At 39.8% G+C, this 25,336-nt stretch overlaps 1 protein-coding gene across 2 annotated transcripts in view; it reads right to left on the bottom strand.

Moving 5' to 3' along the window:
* Window positions 1–3,174: 3,174 nt before the first annotated feature.
* LOC145769367 (uncharacterized) overlaps window positions 3,175–25,336 on the bottom strand; it is an 82,403-nt gene continuing 60,241 nt past the window's right edge. Inside the window, exons 9-15 of one of the 2 annotated variants that reach the window (XM_082580983.1) lie at window positions 20,727–20,852; window positions 16,089–16,238; window positions 8,166–8,300; window positions 7,976–8,089; window positions 7,637–7,762; window positions 6,369–6,441; window positions 3,176–3,966 (exon numbers count right to left, since the gene is read on the bottom strand). In XM_082580983.1, the coding sequence (XP_082437109.1) occupies window positions 3,799–3,966; window positions 6,369–6,441; window positions 7,637–7,762; window positions 7,976–8,089; window positions 8,166–8,300; window positions 16,089–16,238; window positions 20,727–20,852 (892 nt within the window). In that variant the 3' untranslated portion in view covers window positions 3,176–3,798. Of the gene's footprint in view, window positions 3,967–6,368; window positions 6,442–7,636; window positions 7,763–7,975; window positions 8,090–8,165; window positions 8,301–16,088; window positions 16,239–20,726; window positions 20,853–25,336 lie in introns of both variants that reach the window. The other variant, XM_082580984.1, reaches the window with a different exon arrangement.

The raw sequence follows: 25,336 nt of genomic DNA on the forward strand, positions 1-25,336 counted from the left end.
TTACACAGTGAAGGCCTAAAAGGAACGTTTAGCACTTCTGTAACACAATTTCTTCTTTCTAGCGTTATTCCCCCCCATTCAGCAGCCCAAACTCACCTAACAAACACTGCAACCATTCAATTCGCCATTTTCCTACAGGTTTATATCTAGTAGTTTTGCTGATTCAGCAAAACGTATTAACCACCGACAGAGGGCGTACGTGCCGACTTTAAAACAACGGAAGCTGGCGAACTAGGTATATTTATTAACTATGCTTCAATCTTTTTTTTTTTAATCGGACAAGAATTGACAAATTGGAAGAATTTTTGTTTAGTTAGGATAATTACACTTGAAAGCAATTTTTCCCTAAAATTACGAATATTCGAAATTTTACCAACCTATTATGTTAAAAACGTAGGCGTAACAGAGCAAAACATCTTTGGGTGCAACAAAAATTGGCTTTAGCAAAAAGAACATTTCAACACTTTCACCAAGTGGTTGTTATGTTTTGCCTGATAGATTACAATAAAGAGGTTTAAACCTAATGCACAAATAAACATACCTAATTGCCATATACTAGCCTACAGGGGCTTAGCAATTAGTTCTACCGATTTCACTTACCAACATTGCACCATCTGTGCTTGCTTACATTTACTAACACGTCATAGACTACAACCGTTCCATTCAAATAAGTAGTTTACTACAAGTGATGCTGCACCAAACAATTTATAAAAAAAACATTGACCAAACCACACTTCTAACACTGTCGATCGAAAACCATACTAGAGAATACTGTGCGCAAAGAACATGCATGCTAAAACTAACTACTAACATTGTACTTAACCAGAAACATTGACTGAAAAGCCAAAACACCATTGACTGAGAAAACATTGACTAGCAACCACACCCCTAACACCACCGATCGAAATGAATACTACAAATAGCCTACCAGAGAAAACTGATAACAAAGCAGATATATGCATGTTAAAACTAACTACTAACAACGTATCGAACCTCAATCATTGAATGAGGAGCCAAAAGACAATTGACCAAAAAAACATTGACTAGCAACCACACCCCTAACACCACCAATAGAAACGAATACTAGAGAATAAGCCTACTAAAGACAACTGAGAGCAAAGAGCATGCATGGTAAAACTAACTGCTAATATTGTACTGAACTACAAACATTGACCGAAGACCCAAAAGACTTTAGACCAAAAAACATAGAGTGACAACCACACCCCTAACACCACCGATCAAAAAAAATACTAGAAAATAGCATACTAGGCTACAGAAAATTGAGAGTAAAACACATACATGCCAAAACTAACTAGGCCTACTAACATTGCATGGAACCCAAAAATTGACTGAAGAGTCCAAAGAACATTGACATTCAAACAACATTGACAACAGTCCAAACAACATTGACTGTCATCCACACCCCTAACACCACCAAATTCATTTAAAAACAGTGACTTAACCACACTCCCATCAGAATAAAGTTGAAAACGGTATGATTAACATGTTGTTACTGAAACGTAAAAGTCAATTATTTGTGGGCCCCTCCCCTTGACACGGCACTGTATCGTAGCCTATTACTAATGATGATGGCTTTAGGCCTATATAGATCTCTTATTAGATGATGCATTTTGTTTTCATTCAAGCAACTATACTGTAAACTTATGTTTTAAATTATTTTGCCTCGCTTCTTTGACTGCTTCTTTTATGTTTAATTTGTTACCTTTTCTTTTGTTGAGGGTGGCTGCTCGACTAGAAGACCTACCAGGTCACTTCGCAGCCACCCGTTGCAGTAATGCAGTATCCATACATTCTACGTCATCGTTTGTTTTATCTGACTTTGCTGAATCTGTGTATTTATACTGTCACAATCAATGTGCGAGGTCTCGCGACGGGCTGCTTTGTATCTCTGTTTTAATTATGGAATTCTTGAGCGGTATGTCATTATCCGTCAATGACCAGTGGTAACCTTTGATTGTGAAATCGTTGTTATGTAGCGTAATTCTAGATCATTCTGTAAGATGCGAATCTGGAACATTCTGTTGTTATCACAATTGCCAATATCGTTTGTCATGATGTCACAAGGTTGTTTACCAATGGATCACTGATTGCAAAATCATTATTTTGTAATGTAGGCTGTTTTCTAGAACCGTTACCCTACGTGACAATCTAGAAACTTCTGCTTGTTTACGATTTAAAGTTACTAGACCGAACAACCTTCTATAAATAGTGGTGTAATTTGCGTAATCATTATTATTATGAGTTGATTGTGAGAGATCATTGTTGTAGTGGTGGCAGTTGGTAGTAGATGCAAAGATTATTGTTGATCGAGAGTTGAAGTTATTAAATACGAGTAAAGCAAAGTTGATGCTAATATAATTTCTGATTGAAATTAGAATTGCATGAGAAGCTGTGAGTGGATTACGTTAAACTCGATCAATAGTCGCAAGTATTGGAATCTATTGCTGTTTACTGTTACTTTGATTAATTGCTGGAAGTGGTGAACCATTCGTTGGAGTCCTTCAAGCGTGTTCACTGTTTATATATCATTTCACTAGTAGAACTATCCGTGAATTTAATTGACTGCTTTTCGGTTATAACCCATTAAACTACGTCATTGAACCTTTCCAAGTCTCTTTTCTGGTAAGAGATAGAAAGAAATCGTCACATATACTCGCAACAAAATAAATGTCAAACAATCAATCTATTCCCTCCCCCATGCTCCATTTTTTTTCAAACGACATGGAGTTTTTAGATATGGTAGGGATGCTAAAGTACTTTTATACTGACATTATGATATTTCCATTGCAATAAAAAATTGGATTAATGGTGTAACAACAATTGTTTGGATCACCCAAGTCTTCAACTTTCACCTTCTTAACCAGGGGTGCACAACAGTACAATTTTCCTACCCCATGAGCCTTATTACGGCTCATTACCAATATTAGCCTAATCGTGATCATCATTATCAGTGCTGCATTAACTAGAAAAAAAGGTTCAAATTTATTGCTTTTACTGCATCAGCATGTACATATCTTTCACATAAATTGCAAAAAAAAACAGAAGTCAAAGCAGTTTTGTTAACTGCAGAGCAGTCTAAAAATATGTGAAAATTAAGAAAACCACTCAATTTCAGTCCCCCCAAACTTCAACTTTCCGTAACTCAAAAAGTTCTGAACTTTAGGCTGTGCAACTTCACCAGTCAGTCTCAATTCGCCGTGGCAGCAATCAAAGCTTCCACTTTTGTTTAAAAGAGTTGTAACAACGGAGATCCCGGGAGTGGGCCTTATTACCTGCAGAGACCTTATTTGGGATTTTTTTGTTTGGACTCCCACAGATATATTACAGCTCGAGAGTAATATTCTTTTCTACAGCATACATGCGTTTATTAAAATCACGATTTTAGCAAAAATGAAAACAGTGAAGAACAGATAATCTCACAAGGCTTAGGATCAGACATATACGGACAGAAATTTCAACAGGGGTAGTCGTGAAAAGCAACTATTGTGAATCCGTTGCAACAGGTTTTGGATAAATACTGCATGAAGACATATTGAAATCAAACATACTAAGTTATAGCCTAGGCTACAATTCTACCAAAGCTTGGTGAAAAAAAATGAAATGGACCACTAGCGCAAAAACAAAATTGTGAAAATAACACACAAGCAGCAAACACGTCTTGCTTTTTTTACCTAACCAGGTCACAGAGGTTGATGCTCTTAAAAAAATCATAAAGTGATGAACAGAAACCTGTGTTCGACTTAGTCGTCTATAACAATAATATATCATACTCGTCTATCAATCATCCCGCCTCTCACTGAATGAACGCAATTCTTGTGGCATTACTGCAGACCTAACAAACACAAGAGCATTTAGTATTCCCCGGAAAGCGAGAGAATAAGGAATGCTTGTTACAAACAGTTGTCTTTTAGCCATGGTCACTCCCTCTGGTTCGTCTTCTTCCATCTGCAACGTCGGTGTTAAATCAATATTCTATTCACAAGTTAGAAGCCGATGCAGGAGCGGATAAAAGCGACAAAATGGACGAAAGTTACAGCTTAGCCTCAGAGCAGGGGTCACCAAACTTTTTTCTCTGAGGGCCGGATTGCTGCGAGATTAACAGCTGCGGGCCAGATGCAAATTGCAAAAAGATATACAACTATTTAGAATCTCCATTGACTTGAATTGAGAACAATAAATAACAAAGTCAGCGGTGGAATAACAAAGTTGTGATGAAAATCGAAAGGTTGCTGGAAAAGTCATTCCCTGCTGTGATACACAACAGGGCATCGTGCTCTTGAAAAAACATTACATCTTTCCAAATTTGGCCTAGGCTGTCCCCATTTGTAGTGGCCTCATGATAAACAGCAACGTCAGTTCTTCACAAAAAGTTAGGTAACGTTTTTCCTTAACAGTTGTAGTGCAACTGTTATTTCCGCAGCACGTGGAGGGCAGGATGAAATCAGTTCGCGGGCCGGTGCTGGCCCGCGGGCCGTAGTTTGGTGACCCCTGCCTTAGAGCAACCGCGTGAGTTCGAATAAATCGTGTAAGCTGTATATATTGAAAATCGTACGAATATTTGCAATATGCAGGTTGCTGCAGCAGATGGGGTGTTTTGACCAATCAAATAGCAGGAAGGAAGTTTCGCGGGGAAAAAGTTTAACACGGTTGAAGGAAGTTTCATGGAAAAAAGTTAAGTAAATTAGGTTTTTCACAACATTGGCTATGATGTTGAAATTTCCACAAGCATGCCAGAAACACACTTTGACAAATCTGACAAGTACAGTAGCCTACCTGAGAAGTTAGCACTCGAAAATTTGTACGCAAACCTAATTTACAAAGATTTTGTTACAAATCTTTTCTTTTGAAGTTATATTTTGATAAATAATGTTTCAAGCTGTGAGAAACCCAATCTCTTAAACTTTTACCAGCGAAACTTGGTTGAATCTTGCTGTAAAAGGCTTTAAATCAAAAATGAACAAGCGAAATTTTCCTTAAAATGATCCTATCTAAGTATTACATGCACCAAACATACTAATATTTTTTTTGCCCAGAAATGATAGGCCAATGTGTGTAGATTCATTAGCAAAATAGTAAGGTTGTTAGAATGTTAGTACACCTACTGGCCTTCTGGTTCTTGTGTTTTTTGTCCACAGAAGTTCTACAGAGTCTTCAGAAGTTTTTCCATCCACTCCGACCAATCGCCATCTTTCGGTGAAGCGGTGGCCATGTGCTCCAACCAGTTGTTTTTATATCAATATCTTGGACTGGATCGTCATGCTATTGTCTGATTGTTTATCTATTTTTCTAACATGCCGAATTGGATTTTTTTTCACTTTTGTTATGGTTTAACGTGTAAAACATACGGTAACCCAAATTTATCATATTACTGTGACATGCTACTATTACATCCCAGCTGGCGATGCCTGTCGTTTTGCATTAATTCAACGTTTGCCAACGTTGGATCAGTGTGGAGGTGACGAGTTTAGCTGACTGGGGTCTAAAATTATCGCTTTATCAACGCAACTTTTATCAAAGCACGCTTGATATCTTCAAGACATAACTTCCCTGGGTATAATTGAATTTCCGAAAGATGATGTTGTTCTTGCTAGTTTGTTTTATTTGTTTTTGTCATTGTTTTCAATGTCGTCAAGTTATAGCCTATCTATTTTGTGAGTCGTGCAAGGCCTATGGTGCGTTGCGCTTGAAATGGCTTTGCCCGTGGTAGGATTTCTTTGAGGGTTTTTTTTTGTCTGCCTTGCTTTTCTTTGCTATGAGCTAAACGCATCAAGACGTGTTCCCTTTACGACCATCAGCACTCTTGATAACGCACCATGGCCGATCTTCATAGCAACTGTCCATACAAATCTTAAAATATATCAGCTAAACCTATGTGGGCTAATAAAGCTATAGCCTAAATTTATTTGTTTTGTAACATTTTCTTTTTTTATTTTCTCTTTATATCTTAAATTTTTCTGAAGGTGTTGCGACCGTGCCAAATTTTTTTTTCAACTTAATAACTTACTTCGGTGACAAGCACGTTTTAACGTTCGCGTTTTGTCGCTTCTACCCTTTTCTCGACCTTTGCTATGTTGACGTGTATTGTTTTGATATGATGGTCAGAAATAAAAACAACTGAACCGATTGGTCAATAAACCTCATCTGCTGCACGACCGACTACAAATAAGCAATGCGCACACAACAGATCAAGCCCGAAGTGGCCAAAGCAAGAGTCTAAACTCCAAACGAGTTCTTCCATGGCTTTATGAGATTAGTCAAAAAATTAGCTTAAGCTTTCTACCATAATTTTATTTAATATATTCAGCATTAAATTGCACTTAGGTAATGTGATAACTGTTAAAAAATACCTCCGGTTCATTGGGAAGGTCCGACATACTTGCCGCTTTTATGTCTTGTAACGATATGGATCCCTTACCATCCCTAGAACGCACAGCAATGTGTTGTATAAACTCTAGGTCTCTAGGATGATGTGTGAACTGCATCTCACTATGCTTAGCTATCATTGGCCACTTAATGAACCTCATCCAAACTACCAACAAACATCTTTAAAGTGAGACCAATACGTTCACGCTCATCTTTGCAGAAGTATTGGAAGACTAAGAATATTGTACCAGCAACAGGAATCGCTGGAAGATGAGAACGGGAAGATTACACTCGCAGCCACCATAGCTGACCTTACTCACTTATCATTCGATAGCGCACTGGTAGTGCCCGGTAAGCAGGTGATATGATATGCGATTATAAACGATATATCAACAATTCAACACTGATCTCGACAATTTTCAACTTTAAACCCAATGAGTTCAGTTAGAACTTGACATACAGAATGCTCTTGTTATGAATGATTGTGGGAATCATGCTGCAAATTCGGAAACTTTCACTGACCCCTTAAAAATGCTTCGCGGACCCCCGGTTGAGAACCGCTGCTGTAGAGGCTTTTACCCGGTTATCGAGATTAACAGAGTGGAATTTTCGTTTGATGCAGTCAGTGAGTTCTCGCATTCTTTCGGTGTCGCTGAGTCGAGAGCTATCTTTAAAATGTGTCGCCGCCAATGTGCGGGTTCAACTATGGCATGAGGGACTGGCAGCCGGACCGATATTGGCCAATATGGAGCTTTCACCCGTAGAGAGCCTTTCTCCTGGAAAGTGAGAACCGTGGAAGTATGGGCGATGCCTCAACCGCTCAAGAACTGGAATTGGCAGGTGTAAAACTTTAATGAGACACTGGGGCTGGTATTCCATGGGGAGCACAAATTGCAAATGCGAACAGGAGCAAACAATGCAACATCTACTCGAATGCCCTGACCTAAAAGAAAGGTGATCTGCACAGGATTTAGCCGAGTTCAACGATAGAGCAAGAGCTTGAGTGATGCTCTGGGCTACGGCCGTGTGACACACGATGAAGAAGAATGCGTTGCATAAACGCACACTTTGAGAGTTCAACTAACGTTGCTTGAGTTCCATTCGCTGCTCTTATGGCTTATTCGTTCACAAAGTCAAGCTATAAATCAATTGAGCTATCGTAGTGAATATTAAACATATCATGAATATAAAATTGAATGCATGAAATACACGAAACCAAAGTTACATGAATGAAACATGAAACTAAAGTTACCGATCTAATATCTTGAAGATGAAGTCTGTGTCCAGTTTAACTTTCTCGCCGTCAAACAGAACACTCCCGATCACACTTCGCAACTCTTCATTCGATAAGTTGGTTTCAGCTTCTTCTGTTAAAATACTAAAGCAACCACTATGTCATTAAAAACTACAGTGCTGGCTAAACCCACTCAACAAAAATATCATGTTAAAAGTTACTTTTTGAGCGTGCAAAGTAACGACTTAGAATTTGATATTCAAAATATTGCACCATCACACTCTCAAAAAAAATAAAACAAGATTCTTGCAAGGTCATGTTAATCGCTTAGCGAACAGTCGAACACCCTATGCTTACTTATTCAATATTGCCAAGATGGTTTCGGAGTAGAGTGGGTCATCTTCCTCTTCTTCCTCATCATTAAGTTTGTACCCTGTGGCTTCTTCCAACTTTTCCCCATCCAATTCCATGCTAGAAGACAATAAGCAAACATCAAACTGCCTGTTTAGAAGAGAAACGATTTTATGGTTTCCCTAAAAGTTTGCACCTAAAAAATTTCTTCAATTTTTCTTTTGACAAATTGTTGATTTCTGTTCTTGTTAGAATTCCGTTCATATTTATGTCCAATAAAGCAAACCCTTCCGTGACACTGCTTTTTCGTGTATGAATCAACTTCTTGAACCTGAAAAGAAGTGGTCAAGTTAACATAAGAGCTGGTAAGTCATCAACCCAAAACATTGACATTAAATCGAAATACGTTATAGTTTACTGGAAAGGTGAGAAAACACTTCATCCTTGCACTTGCAGTTTGGTAAACTGGAAGAGGTTTGAACAAGGTACGAAAGTTAAGTGTGGATTGATTTATGCACAGAATTATGAGAAAATAATCAGAACTACTCTGCTGTTGAGGTAAGAAAAAATATCTTCTCACAATGGCAAGCGAGGCTAGGGTTACCATATTTCCAGCGTGGAAACTGATTTAGTTTGCAACACCTCTAGTTTCGATTGCCGCACCAGTAGTGTTTCCAATTTTGGACAAATTTAAAACCCGGGCTTCGGGTATTTGAAAAAATAAAACCCAGGGTTATTTGGGCTTTGAATACATTACGATTTGGCCCAATATTAAACTTATTATCACTTAAAATATACAAAGACAACAGAAAATACACTTTAACTAAATGTTTATCGCTAAAACACGTTGTTTTCAAGCAATTGTTACAATATAAACGCACGAAAATCAAAGCGTTAAGACTTATATTATTTAGTTCGTTTCTCAGTATTGATCCTGTATATAGGGGATCATAGTAGAGGCGTTCACGTCGTGATCCCTGTCAGCACACTAAAATTAGCTGAGAATTCTAATAAAACTTCTACAGATACTTCCACCGATATATACTATCTACTGATTGGCAGAGTGATGACAATCTGTGCTTATGCACCTCAAAGTGGTAGGGAGTATTTGGAAAAGGAGTGGTTCTATAATGATTTGTCAGAGGAGTGGAATTTATAGGGTTCGAAGGAGTTGGTGCTTGGGTTAGGGAATTTCAATGGACATGTTGGAAGATGAGTCGATGGGTTTGAAAGTATTCATGGGGGGTTTGGATGTGGGGAAAGAAGTTTGGAAGGAAGAATGTTGCTTGAACTTTGCATTGCAAACACGTAGTTTAAAAAGACGGAGAAAGGGTGACGTATAGGCCAGGAGGACATGACTCGGAGATTGGTTTTATCTTGATTGGATAGGAAGACAGAAGGTACTTGACGAATATAAAATACCATGAGAATTGCAGCATAGACTGATACTGGGAGGCATTCTAGGCCCGGCGGCATGTCATTGCCGAAGTTCTTTTAGACGGACGTACCCCTTTGGATCGAGTTAGTCGAAAGCTTCTTTAGAAATAGGACCATTGATGATACTGACGAACAATATGACTTAATTATATAGGCACTCAACGAGCAACAATTGCATAGGGTCGCCGACGCCGTAGTCGACCGTGACGACCCTTATCCTATGCTCAAACGGGCCCTCCTGTGCGAGTTTGATCTCACCGAGGGGGACCATGTGAGTGCCCTGTTCCACAGGACTCCTCTCGGAGCCGAAAGGCCCTCGACTCATTTAGCTAAAATAAGACAACTTTTGGGTAATGCTGCTGGAGAAAATACATCTTTGCTGCGTGAATTGTTTTTGGGCAAGTTGCCGACCGACGTTAGGTGCATTCTAGCCACACATGCGGGTGATAATTTGGAGACATTAGCGCGCCGAGCAGATAAAATTGTTAAAACTTCAAGCGGCGACAATGCCGTCGTACAGGGTCCACGCAGTCTTTCCTCGCAGGCAGACATTAATCAATCTTTGGATAAGCGTGTCGCTGCACATCATTTGATCGCAGGATGAACTCTTCCAGTAGCGAGACCTCTGGTAATTTTAGGACGCCTGGCTTTCGGGTGTCCCCCTCTCTCGCCGCTTGGAGGCACCCCCCTACATGACGATCTTCGAGATCGCCCCTCATTCTGTTTCTATCACAATAGGTTTGGTCCTAGGGCTCGTCGCTGCGCCCCTCCTTGCAATTGGGAAGAAGCAAAAAATGTGTCAAGTCCCACTTCAGCAGAGCGGGCAAAGTGGAAACCATCAGCTTAAACTCCGCCGCGATGCTTCAGCGCTACGACCCGTACACAAATCTAACTTTTCTTATTGACACTGGTAGTAGTCTAAGCATACTTCCTTGCCGTTCCTTTAATCGTGCTAAACCCTCTAGTGTTCTCACCGCCGTGAACGATTCGCCCATTCAGGTGTTTGGTAGCGTGCGCAAGCGGATCTCACTCAGTCTACCCGTCGAATTTGAATGGACTTTTAAGCTCGCTGATCTACCTGTACCCATAATAGGCATAGATTCTTTGTTACATTTTGGCCTGTCCATTGATATCCCTAATAGGCGTCTGATCATGCCGAATCGTGATAACCATGTTAATCGCGTGTGACACACAGCACCCTCTAGGGCAGTTGTTCCCAACCTTTTTGTTGTCATGAAACCCTTTAGACAAGTTATTAATTCTGCGGACCCCTACCTAAATTTTGCCTGAAACTCAATTAACATACTATTGGCCATGCCGTATAGAAAACTTTTATTCTCAACCAATGTTGAGAGAGGACTTCATTTGCTTTCAAAAGAGTTGATACCTCATTTTTTAGCTGCTGCAGTCATTTTAAAACTTTTCCTCTAGATAACCAACGTACCCCAGAATGATAAAAAAGTACTTCGTAATCTGACCCTACTTTTTGACAGAGCGCTTTAAAAGTACGGTAGTTTACAGCTCTGCTTTTGATGAAATTAACGGCATTCAGGCAATTTGTCAGAATTTCTTTGAGACTTGCTATGACTATGCATACCACTCACCTATATACTTACCGGTACATATCTACTGGCATACCAGTACAGCGTAGTCTCCAACCGCAAGCAGTGGTGTCGTTCCCGCCAGTATGAGGTAAACTTTGGTTGCTTTCTATTACGTAATGGACGAGCCAATACTGATTTTGATTGCAATCGACATGCATTGTGGTAGATGTAGTTTAAGGTCAATGTACAATACATTGTACACACTGTAGGCAACAGCATAGATTTTTTTTAATGCATACCGGTACAGTTTATTCTCGCGGGCTTGAGCTTGACACATTTGCATTTAAAGAAAGAAATGAAAGTAAAAAGATCGCTTTTCGTTTTGTTTTTTTTTCAAAATTCATCAAGGTAATCACGACCCCCAAATGCTTTCTCACGGACCCCAGGTTGGGAACCACTGCTCTAGCGGATTAAAAGGCAAAGATTCCAATGCTGCCGAGCTGGGCGCCTAAGGTAATCACGGCCCCCCAAATGCTTTCTCACGGACCCCCAAGGGGTTCGCGGACCCCAGGTTGGAAACCACTGCTCTAGCGGATTAAAAGGCAAAGATTCCAATGCTGCCGAACTGGGCGTCTACGCATTCTTAAACGTTGAGTTCCCGGAGGTTTTTGCTCTAGAAAACTATCATTGTTCGTCTAAACACGAAACGTGTCATCACATTCTCACTTCTGGCCCTCCCACAGCGTCACGCGCATGCGCAGGTTATCGCCCGAAAAGTTAATACATCTGCGCGAAGAGATACAGTACCTCTTAGATCTCGGTGTCATTCGCCTTTCTAACTCCCTCTGGGCCTCTCCTGTTCACATGGTCCCAACAGGATCACGGGGGACTATAGAAATCTTAACCGTCAGACCCGCGCGACACTTATCCGCTACCCTTCTTGCACGATTTCGTCGACGCGTTGCATGGTTCTACCATCTTCTCTAGTTTGGACTTGTTCAAGTCTTACCATCAAATTCGTGTCGCCGAACGGGACATTCCAAAAACTGCCATCGTTACGCCCATTGGGGGCTTCGAATTCTGTAATTTAAGCATGGGTCTGTGTAATGCTAGCCAAACGTTTCAACGCTTCATGAACGAGGTTTTGCGTGGATTGGACTTCGTGTTTTGCTATGTCGAGTTGTTGTCGACGACGTGTTAACCATCTCCAAAAATAAGGAAGAACATGTGATCCCCTGAGGGCAGTTTTTCGACGCCTGACTCACTACGGGCTCATTCTGAATAAGGGAAAATGTGTGTTTGGTGTTCCGAAGGTAAAATTCTTAGGCCACGAGGTCAACTCTGAAGGTATTCAACCCCTTTCCGGAAAGGTGGAAGCAATCTAGAAGTTTCAGCGCCCACTCCAGGTGGGGCAGCTCAGGAGCCAGGACCAGGAGGTATCTTGGCATAGTAAACTTCTATCGTAAATTCATTCCCGACTGTGCACGGCTCTTGCAGCCGCCACACGGCATCTTAACTCCTAAGCTATCCGGTCAGAAACTGATACCCTGGACCGACGATGCAATTTCAGCCTTCGATAGGTCTAAGATGGGTGTAAAAAGCATTTCACTGTTAGCGTATCCAGCCCCCGACGCCACAACCTCTTGTCGTAGATGCATCCTCCGCCGCCGTCGGGGCTGTCGTCCAACAAAAAATTGATGGCAAACATAAGCCCATCGCCTTCTTCTCCAAATGTCTGGATAATACTCAGCGACGCTATTCTACATTCGACCATGAATTGTTAGCAATATACCTCGCCTTAAGGCACTTTAAGTACTTCCTGGAAGGTCGCAAGTTCGCCATACTCACGGATCACAAACCTCTCATCACCGCCTTCAAGGGTACGCTAGGCCATGCTACAGGTAGGCAGGCACGACATTTCTCCTATATTTCGGAGTTCACGTCTGATCTACAGTGTATAAAGGGAGTAGATAATGTTGTAGCTGAGTGCTTAAGTCGCCCCCAGATAAACACTATCTTCGAAAACTTTCCGCGTATTGACTTACTCAAACTAGCCATTGAGCAGGAGGATGACAAATCAGTGTCTGAATTTTGCAGATCCGAACACTCCTTGAAGTTAGAAAGAAACTACCCGACCACGGGGTCTCCTTAATTTGCGACATCAGTACCGGGAGATACCGACCTCTAGTGCCCCAGTTGTACAGACCCCTCGTATTTCAAACGTTACACAACTTGGCCCATCCGGGAATTAGAGCAACCCGTAATCTTGTAGCCGAACGGTTCGTCTGGCCAAAAATGAGGTCCGATTTACGGCAATGGTGTAGGGAATGCTTGCCCTGCCAGCAGAATAAAATAGGACACCATAACGTTGCCCCACTGCAGCACTTTAATGCTCCTGATGCTCGTTTCTCGCATGTACACGTTGATCTGGTAGGACCCCTTCCGAATTCAGGTGGACATTGTTACATCTTAACCATCATCGATAGATTCACTCGCTGGCCGGAAGCCATACCCTTGCCCGTGACGTGACAATTTATCGAAAGACAATTTATCGAACGACAATTCATCGAACGACAATTCATCGAACGACAATTCATCGAACGACAATTCATCGAACGACAGTTTATCGAAAGACAGTTAATCGAACGACAATTCATCGAAACGTCAGTTCATCGAAACGACTGTTTATCGAACGACTGTTTGTCGAAACGACAGTTTATTGAATGACGAAGCACATATGCAATGGAATACTCAGGGGTTAGGGGTTAATGGTTAAAGGTTAGAGGCTAGGGGATAATGGTTAAGGGCTAGAAGTTAGGGTTAGTGGTTAATGGTTAGGGGTTAGTGGTTAGGGTTAGGTTTTAGGTTAGGGGTTAGGTTTTCGATTAATTGTCGTTCGATAAATTGACGTTCGATAAACTGTCGTTTCGATAAACTGTTGTTCGATACACTGTCGTTCGATAAACTGTCGTAGTACCACCCCTGCCAGAGGTCAGCGCGAAGATCTGTGCCGACGCATTCATACTGCATTGGGTCTCCAGGTTCGGAGCCCCTCACGTAATATCATCGGATCGTGGTAAGCAGTTCACCTCTGTCCTATGGCACAAGATGGCCACATTCTTGGGAAGTAAGATTGTGCACACCACGGCATACCACCCTGCGTCCAACGGCATCAATGAACGCTTCAACCAGAGTCTAAAAGTTTCTTTAAAAACTCAGCACAACCCCGCTGTTTGGTGTAGTAATCAGAAGACCTATCCTGTTCGGCCGCGCAAATGACTATGGGCACTTCACTAAGGCTTTCTGGCGAATTCTTCGATGCTCGTGACGGGGAGGACATTCAACACTCACTGTATGCTCAGAACCTTCATGCAAACACTTCGCTACACTCGCCCTAGGCATCCCAATAAGCGAGCCACCTTTCTAGACGACGCCCTGTTCTCATGCACACATGTGTTCGTCCGAACGAACAGAGTGTTGGCCAGCCTACAACGGTCATATCAAGGACCGTATCTCATCCTCAACCGCAATAATAAATACTTCACCCTCAGCATGAATGGCAGGACTGACACGGTATCGATCGATAGACTTAAAGCGCGGTGCTTCACCCCATAGTAGGAATACAGAACTCGGAGGCGCTTTCGCCTCAGACCAAACCTGATATGCGCAATGCTCGGTATGGCCCGCTTGTGGACGTTGGCAAATGGCAAGCGTCATTGCAGTTCCGTCGTCTCCCGTGCTGGTTGGAACATCATCACACCGGCATACTTGAAAGACTATGATCTATCTTAACTGGCTCTCCGTCCTGGGCACGACGTGAAACTGCATCCATTCATTCCATTTTTCTTTAGCTAGTCACCGTTCTTACATATAGTTATCGAATTAATTACAGTAGCTCTCCGTCCTGGGCATGACGTAACACTGCAACCATTTCTTAGTCCTGGGTAAGACTTGAAACTGCATGCATTTCCTCAGTTTATCACTCCCTCGTTTAGCAGTTCCCTGCTCTGTACTAGTTGTCTTTAGGCTGCGCTTTCCTCATATAGGCGAGCGACGCAGATCACTTCCTTTACATAGTACCTTGTTATAATCCTTGTCTGACCACTGGTCATCCAGAGGTCAGTTTGTATTCACTTTGGAGATGCTTATTGCCTAGTGTAAATTATATGAACAGTTGAAGATTGGTAAGATAAAAGAAGTCCGATTGCTGCCTTTTGCAGAAAAAATGTTTCAATCGTATGTGCTCTTGGGACAATGGTTGACAATATTGTGTTGTGTAACACTGAAATAATGAGCTCTTTCAAGTTTAACTAGAATTGTAAACAGTTGGTAGGGTTGCATCAGTTGTAATGTAGGCTACATTGCAGCCTATGTTAGCACATATTTCAAGCACAACTCATTTACAATAAACTTTTTTGAGTAGATTGGTTAAGCGCATCAATCGGATAATCGTATCAAAACGTCTGATCATTATGTAGTTGTGGTTAGTCAATGTGTCGTGGTATATTCCGAACTTTTTGGTGTGCTGTAGTCCAAAACGTTTGACAACTGGGTTAGTTTATGGAGCAATCAGCACGGTAGAGAAAAACCATAAGCGGTCATCTAGTCAGCACCATCACATAACAATAAATTTAACTACACATTCATACACAGGTGTGCAGCGGCAGGCACACTAGATCAATAAATAAAGAGATTAATCAGTGGACAACTCTTGTTGGTTTGAATCTCCATCCTCAGACCGAGAAAGCCGAGGATAAGGATCCAAATCAGTGACCAGGATTAAACAAACGACCAATAGTGATTCGGTGCTAAAATAGGCTACATTATTTGCCAAAGTTTTACCAAGATAACGGGTAAAAACGTGAAGGTCACCATCACAATGATTATGTAAAACCAGGGGTGGGCACTGGGCAGTAGTGCGCTACTTTTTTGTTACACTAGCGACGCTACTTTATTTCCAATTTAGCGTGCTGCATTTCAAATGTAGTGGTACAGAAAGCAGGGCTTAGGATCAGACAGTTTTGAACAACATGAAGCAAGGGCTTATGTGACGCTCAGAGCAGTAACCGTTTGACAAAATGAATCACAATATTATGCAAGAAAAAATAATTGCAAACAACTCTCGCTCACCCACTTACTCATGAAATGGCAAGGACTGTCCATGGTAGTCCAACAGATGGAGGAGCATTTCACGAGTTCGATTGGACTCAATGTAATGTCTCGAGCTCCGCGGGTTAAACTCAGCAGCCATGTTCGATAACTTTGGATCGCCACTGCTGACTGCTGTCCTGTGGTGGGATGAACATTGCAAATTAATTTTTTTTATTTCAATGGCCACAAAAGAGACCTTAATCCTTAGAAAAACAAAAGTGGTTCATTTTACTTCAAGACCACACAAACCCTAAACAGCCACGAGACATTGGGTATAAACAAGCAAAATGACTTGTTAACAATCAAACGCACAATAATTTTGTTACGGCATAAGCACCAAGTTACTTGCTGTGACAATGCACTACACTATGGCCTTAGTTGTGTTAAGACAACCTTTGGCAATTCGGTATGTGTCACAATCAATAGGTATAGCCCAGACGGCAGGCTACATTGTATGTTCTTTCAACAAGTGTGCTACTTTAATTGTGTAATTCTTGCAAGATGTTATTGTCGGGAAATGTCCTAAGGTAACCTTTTGCTCAAGTGTTACGCAACCCAATCCTTATTGCGAAACATGCTTCTAGAAGATTTAGCTTAGTTGCAAATCGAGAAGCTTCTTTAACTTGAACAGTTTGACATAACGCACGTTGTTATGACGTCACAAACATATTTACGTTTGACCAAATCTGACCAGAATAATAAGTTCTTGTGACGTAACATTACCGTAGTTTCTAGAAACATGTGACGAGTGAAAACTAACCGGCTATACCGGGCTGCGGACAAAGTCCTTGGACTAAAATTAAATTTTAATTTACTATGTCCTTAAATAGATTTAGTAAGTGTTTGATAGTGCATATTTAATAGGCTGTATCAAATTTTGGTAACTTTGTCGGATTACTTGACAAGTTTCCCAAAAGTTGTGGCTTAGGTACCTAATCAAAATGCCATATTTATTTTTTGAAAAAAAATTGGTCTTACGCCTCCTCAATGCTTGTTTCTATGACGACGGGCCCAAAATTGACGAAACAGCTATAACTGCGGAACCACTAGAGGTAGAACCAATTTTTTTTCATAAGATGCAGAACACCCAGGTTCCTATCTGTTGTCAATGGATTTTGTAGGCCTATGTGCACACTTTTCTCAAAATTTACAAAAAACGTGTTTTAGCATATTTTATCAGCAACAACTGCAAACACAAAGCAATGAAAATGAATTAGTATAATACCGGTATTTTTCTGTTCAATATAACATTTTGTGTGAAAAGCATTGCCGGTTTAAGCAGCTTCACTCACGCAAGGCATGACATATTTTTCTGTTCAATACAAAATTTTGTGTGAAAAGCATTGCCCTACCTGCCAAGCTGATACAATCTGCAGACTTTACTAGGAATAGCACCTAAATGAAGGGGTGCCACAGTGCTCCGCACCTAAATATCCAGACGCCACAGTGTGCGCGCCTATTTGACCGGCGCCTAACTGTCTGCGCCTAAAAGACTTGCTCCCCTTGTCGCAAAGCTCTTCTACTGTTGTTGAGTTAGGAATGTCAAACACAGATGAAAGACATCCCTTCATCACACTAGCCACTCTAATGGTCAAATTCGAGATGGCATTGGTAGCACCATGAGCACTTCGTTTCTCTGCGTGAAGATACTGAGCATATTTCAGTATTGGTCGATTCAAAGGCAAATGTTCAATCAGATATTTGATAGATTTTTTGTAGAAATTCATGCACCTATTTCTGAAATTTGTTTGGTCTGATTTTGAAATAATTGGGTCTAATAGCAAAAGTTGATTTTACTTTTTAGGCAAAATAAACACTGCCTAAAAAGATCACTCACTCCAATCAAGGTAATTTGAATTTAAAGTTTTTTTTTATGCCAATGGTTAAATTTTATGACAATTTTATGACTTTTTATGATGGGGGTGAAATTTTATGCTATTTTATGCCCAGTGGAAGCCCTGTATGACTCATTCAAAAATATTGCAACCCTATCATAGCATAATAATTAAAAATTTTAGGCTCATTTCCAACTCATTAAGGCCAATTATTGCCAAATTTTCGATTTTGTACAATTGCGGTAGACTAAATGGGTCATTTTGTGCCAAAATGGGCTTGTACAGGTCAAACTATACACTTGACACTTCTAATCTGAAACTGTTACATTCCTATCTTAACTTTTCAAGACGAAACTTTTCAGACTAGTCCGAGCTTTCTATGACCACCAGTTCAAAAGTGAGGTATCAAATCCTATGCATTTTAAAAATCGCTTGTTAGACCCCCCGGTAACGGGGAGTTCCTGGAGGGGCAACCCAAAATTTTTTTCATAACATATTTTTTTACACTCAGTGGCACAATTTTGGGGGGTACTGAGATTTTTTTAATTTTAACAATACCCCCCTATTAGAAGTTATACAGTTCTAGATGATTGTATAGAGTTGTGGCGAATATTATTGTATCTGGAGCCGAATAAAAAGTTCTGTTTTTGATTAATTGTTGGAAGTGCTGAACCATTTGTTAAAGTCCTTCAAGAATTCCTTTCTACAATCTCATAAGTACTAGGTATTCCACCATTCATTTGACTGTTTAATGTTTGATATCCCAATAAAAAACGTCATCATACTCATCAATCTTTCCAAAGTTTCTGTACGTGTAAGAGATGAGAAAGAACTTTTTTTTTCTTTTTTACGCAACACGCAGAGTTCAAGATGGATACCACTACATCTTGCAGGTTTACAATTTTCCATAGGAAATGGATTTGTTCCTTGACTCATCATTAGTGCGTCCGCTCAAGGAGCCGTCCACACACCCAAACACTCAGCAGGCACACCATACTTACATGGAAGATACCTACCAGGGAGGCGAGGGACTTACTCTGATTGAAGGGAACAGTGACAGTACGATATTTGATTGAAATTGGGTAGTGCCTTCTTACAAATGTTTAATAAACACATTTATTCTTATCTTTGCTGAAATATTTATTTATATATTATTATTTATACCAGGAGATAGGAGATAGATTGAGTGCCAGTGGAGGTTGTGAAGCAGCAGTGACTGCAAGAGTAAGATTCGATTGGGTGAAATTCAGAGAGTGTCGAAAGCTGTCATGTGGTAGAAGATATCTGTTGAAAATGAGAGGAAGAATTTATACTAGTTGCGTGGGATTTGCAATGCTGTACAGAAGTGAGACATGGTGTTTACGGGAAAGCGAATTGGCGATTTTAAGAACTGAGAGAGCGATAGTGAAGGCAATGTGTGGTATGAAGCAGATGGACAAAAGGAATACCGAAAAACTTATGAACTTGCTTGGGTTGATCAAAAGTGGGAAGAACTAACTGGAAAAGGTGATCTGGTACTATGACACTTCCTCAAATGGGCGATCTACCTAATACAGAAAGCAATCACTAAGAAAACAAATCAATAGCTTTTTTTCCTAAAGTCTGAACCTTAATTCATTTGTCCAGGCAAACACTCACAAAAGTATTTCAATAAAATTTAATTTATGTCGTGGAACCGGTTTTCGTTCATTAGAACTCTTCAGCACAACTGGATCGAAACAAAATTACTTTATTAATACCGTATGTAAATTTTCGTTCGTTTTGGTACAGTTATGCTGACAGTGACATCTATTTATTTTGTAGGCTACCACAACATAAATTAAATTTTAAATTTTATTGAAATACTTTTGTGAGTGTTTGCCTGGACAAATGAATTAAGGTTCAGACTTTAGGAAAAAAAGCTATTGATTTGTTTGCTTGGGTTGAATGAGAATGTTGATAAGTTGGTGAAGAGGAATGGAGTGAGGTGGTATGGGCATTGGGCATGTTTTGAGAAGGGATGAAGATAATGTTTTGTCAAAAAGCACTGGAGTTTTGAGTGAAAGATCATAAAAAACAAGGAGGACCCAACAAAACATAAAAAAGGCAAGTTGAGGAGGAAAGCAGCAAGTACAATGCAAGGTGGGTTTGACAAGAGAGAATGTGTTAAACAGATCGATGTGGAGGCAGGGTGTGAAGGCAATTGCGGCACTTGGTGAATAAGGCCACCCTCAGTAACGGGGACATCACCGTCTTAAAAGACTACTACTAGTACTATTTTTCAAAACACAAGTGGGTCACTGAAAATCTGTGATGGGCCATTCTGTGACCTGCACTCCTGCAGGTTAGTGGTTCACCTTCCTTGATCAATTCCATGTTCATATTTATCGATACCATCATGCAGTTAAGATTGCTTTACTTGAATTTGTTTTACTTAGAATGATTGGCATTCAGCATTCATTTTGTTGCATTGATAATAATAATTATTATCTAGCTCCAATTACTATACGTCCATGGCGTAATTATCATACAATATACACCGTTACAGACACGTATTGTTTAATTCTCCAACGAAAACTACTTTCCTGCTTGTTTTTTACTGTTTAATTATTAAAACGAATTCTTGTTGCTTATCAACCAACGACAAACCAGTTCAGTACTTCATGACACAAACATCGTCGTAAAGAATCACAGCAAAAATGGCTTACTAAGCAAGTGTACAAATGTATTAAATAATTTCAATGCCACCATCAGTTATTTGACAAGTGACAGTGTTGGATTTTTTATCGATACGATGCGGCTGTGTCCTACCTGGTTGGCCCATGTGGATTGTCGTAACCCCTGCAAATCATCTTCCACACCTCTATGTCAGCATCCACAAACTCTTTGTAGGAGATAAAGTGATCATTATTCACGTCAAACCTCCAGAAGATTTCCCTGCATACATTACCATTCATACACATTTTATCTAAAACAAACGAGGAAAAACCTAATTTCTGGTCCCATCCGATCACTATTACTGACCCACTGGCACAATGCTAGCTGGGTGGTGAGTAGAACAATGGTTCAGATCTTCTCAATGTTTGTTTTTAACGCACTGAAACAACACACACGTGTGAACAAAATACCTAATGCAACTCCAACTGAGGTGACCACAATCGAATTAAATGGTAAACAATTACTGGTAATTACAACAACAATCTTAGCATGTGTATGACCATAAAAGTTATTTAGCCTGAATTAAACATGAATTGACGACACGTTTTACATTCACTGCAATGACAGACATTTCTTAGAATTTAATAATTTATTTGTACTGAAAAATGTTCACTTGCAGCTTTGATGAAACAAACATTTAACCAATACATAGCCTATACTACAATCAACAGATGACTGGCAATAACTCAATAGGATTGAATAGCACTGTTCAAAGCAAATACATTACACTAACAGACTAACAACATAATAAATTCAAATGTACTTGGCAAGAACTCGTTGCTCTTATCAGAATATGCCTAATACATGTAAACAAACCAAAAAATAAATGAAAATAATGGTAATGATCATTGATAAGTGACTGATCAAACAACTGCAATACGCACTGAGCTAAGTACACACAAACTGACGAACAGATACCGAAAGTGTTAACATTTTGCGGTAACGTATTCTAGAGCGTAATCACAAGACAAGAAGCAAACGTAATCTAACATAAATTCAGTGAGAGAGATATCCCTCCAGCGAATAACTGCTTGTTGAGCTGAGGTTTGCGCTAAAGTTTATTTGAAGTGCTTTGTAAATTTTGGTTTCAAATTCTGATTGATACTTTCGAATAATTTCATTGAATCTGATGTAAAAATGACGTCACAATAGATAATGCAGTTATATATGTAGTCTTTTATTGCACTGTGTTCATATCTGCCAAATTAAGGTGTTCCTTTGCTCTTGTAGCCAAATGTCTTGTGGACATACCTATGTATGCCAAGTTCGTGTTAAACAAGTGAATTCACAGACAATGTTGGAACAAAGAGACTGGGGAATGCGAGATTTCAGAGAAAAATGTCTATTAATTTTAAAGGTTTTGTGGAGGTACAATGTTGATGTTGAATTTACGTTTAAAGAATGTTGATATTTTTTAGCAATGTTTTCAATTCTCAGCATAAAAATATAAAAATTTACTGTGAAAAAAGCTAGGAAGCCCATATATACCGTTTCTAGACGTGGAGCTAAAAATTAACAAACAATTCTTTCGATACAATACATGGGTTTGGCGAAAACCAACATTGCTATTAAATTGCAACTCAGTCTGTCTCATTAAATGGAAATTTGGCTTAGTTTTAGGCTTATTTCACCGCGCTCGTTCTATTTGCTCGGACAAATATCACTACATGAATGAAATCACAAAAATTAAATCTATGTTGAGTGCTAATGGATATACTGGGCATTTCTTTCATAAGGTTTTACTTCAAAATTCGCATGTTATTGACATCATAGACTTCCATAACTCTGTGTCCATACCTTTCCAAGGTAAAGAATCACTTGTACTGTATTATGCTAATAAACTATCAAAACTATTTAAAGGCCAAACGGGAATTAAGCATTAAAATACATAAACTGAACATTCAAGTATACATTTCATAAAAAATTACCGAAAAATATGTCCATAATACACTTGGCTGCAAAAGCAAAGGAACACTTTAATTTGGCAGATATGAACACAGTGCAATAAAAGACTACATATATAACTGCATTATCTATTGTGACGTCAATTTTATATCAGATTCAATTGAAATAATTCAAAACTGTCAATCAGATTTTGAATTGTCATTCAGCTTTTCAACAGGATCAACCATTCCCTCTTCAATCTTCTTGTATCTTTCACATTCAAAACCATCTCTGGATCTGCACATCACTCTCTTCATCTTTGCACATCTTCCATGCACCCACTTCCAGCACTTCGTACAGTTAACAGAATTTGCCATCACTCTTCTTCCACACACACCACATGGGTCAATTTTGCTCATTGTGATTTCCCCTTCCGTTCCACTTATTACAACCTTTGTCTTTTTGATGTGGATAAACTGGATATGCATACCTTTACATTGAAACGACTCTTTCCGCTTCTCAAATTTTTCTCTCAGATCTTCCATTGTGTCACTCAACAAAACCAAATCATCCGCATATAGTATCTCCATCAATGAATCTTCTCTTACACATTCGGTAATCACATCAACCACAATGGCAAAAATTAGAGGAGAGAGGACAGAACCCTGGTGTACACCCACCTTCACCGAAAACTCGTCTGAGAGGACAGATCCAACTCGAACTCTTGTCTTTGCCCATTCCATCACTCTTCTTGGAACTCTATCAAACGCCTTGTCCATGTCCACGAAGCACAGGTACATTGTACAAGTTCTTTCCCTTGTCCCGATATTCCTCTTGCAACTTTCTCAAAATAAAAATAGCATCTTTTGTTCACTTCCCAGGCATAAATCCACACTGCATCTCGTCCAGCTTCACCACAGATCTTATTCTATTCTCCAACACCCCTTCCACTACTTTCACTGCATGCTCCAACAGTTTTATTCCCCAATATGACCCACAATCGATTACATCACCCTTTCCATTGAAGATGGGTATCACCACCCGCGTCTTCCATTTCTGCACCAATCCTTGTATGTGAATTTTTACTTCCCAATTACTTTCCTCACCTCTTCATTCCACCACCAGTCACCACGTATCTCCGCAATCCATCCTGTCTTTTGTATTCCCACAAACTTCATCGCAAGCTTGCAGAACTCCATTCTTGAATGATCCCCAATCCCTTAGATCAGTGACATCGTTGTGAACAAGACTTTCAACTCTCTTTTTAAACCCTTCTCTTGTGTTGGCATCTTCTAACTTCCAAACTTTTCTTTTGATCACCCTTTTTATTTACAGTTTTCTTCAGACCTTTCTCTTGTCCAAGTTGATAACCACAAACCTATGACGAAGTTCGCATGGTATCGCTTTCACATCTTTGATCAGTTTTCTGTTTTTCCTGCATACTAACCCAAAGTCAATTTCAGTTTCATATTTCCACCTGCACTGAAAGTTACTACTCTTCCTTCCTCTTTCTTAAACCAGGTATTAGCAACACACAGGTCCTTTTTGTCACAGAACTCAGGTAGTCGCCTTCCATCGCGATTCCTTTCTCCCATGCCAAACCCTCAATGAACACCTTCACCCCCATCAATTTGTTTGCCAACGTGCCTATTAAAGTCATCAAGACCCAATACGATTTTCTGATCCCTTTTTGTGCTCCATTCATGGGTATTTTGTCATAAAATCTTTCTTTTTCTGCATCGGATCTGAGCACAGATTACTTTTACTACATGCTCGACCACCATCACTATCGTCATTATTCTGCCACTCTGTCTACGAACCTCAACAACATTTTCAAATAGCTCTTCTTTCACCAAAATCCCAACTCTTCCGATCCCAATATCATTGCCCAACCACCACAGATGGTATCTCCTTCCTTTGACACGCAAAAACCTGGCTTATAACAAAATGTTAACACCTTCGGTATCTGTTCTTCAGTTGTGCGTGTACTTAGCTCAGTGCGTAATGCAGTTATTTGTTCAGTCACTTATCACTACCATTGTTTACAGTTATTTGTTTCTTGGCTAAAACGTTTGAATGTATTATGTTGTTAGTCTGTTAGTGTTTTTTATTTGTTTTGAATAATGCTATTCAAACCTATTTAGTTATTGTCAGTCATCTACTTGTGGTATTATAAAATGATCTCTCTCCAAAAGCTATAATAGCCTATATTGTTATCAACCCTTTGTCATGGATGACACACAACCACAATTGTCATTTAATCTGATGCAAGGATGAAAATATTGAAACGTTAGCAGAAATTTTGTTCACTAATAAACATCACAAAACTGCATCAGACAACGCTGTTCATCCTGATATACAGGGTCATCAATAATTAACATTACAGCTTTTCAGTAATAAACATATAATATTATTGCCAATTAAATAAATATTTAAGAAAAACAAGTTTTACTCAATGTGTCCGCCATTTGCGACGATAACAAGTCGGAGACACTTCGGAAAGGACCTGCTAGAGTCATGAATTACTCTTTTTGGTCAATTCTTTTTTCAGATTAGTCGAAACCTTGCTCTCCAGGTAAGACCAGATGCCAAAATCTAAGGAGTTCAGGTCTGAGGATGAAGGAGGCCATTCTTCCTTGGAAATGAAGAACGACGCATTGGATTAAAGCCAGTTTTGCGTTCTCTTAGCTCCATGTGAAGGGACAGAATCTTGTTGTAATGACCAACTATGTTTTTTGAAGTGTTTCTTTGCCCAAGACAACAATGAACTCCCAAAAATATCAATGGACTCCTTCCTGATTCGTTAACTGCGGCGGCCC

Source organism: Aplidium turbinatum, chromosome 4 (assembly GCF_918807975.1).
Source record: "Aplidium turbinatum chromosome 4, kaAplTurb1.1, whole genome shotgun sequence".
In the NCBI taxonomy this organism is placed as follows: domain Eukaryota; kingdom Metazoa; phylum Chordata; class Ascidiacea; order Aplousobranchia; family Polyclinidae; genus Aplidium; species Aplidium turbinatum.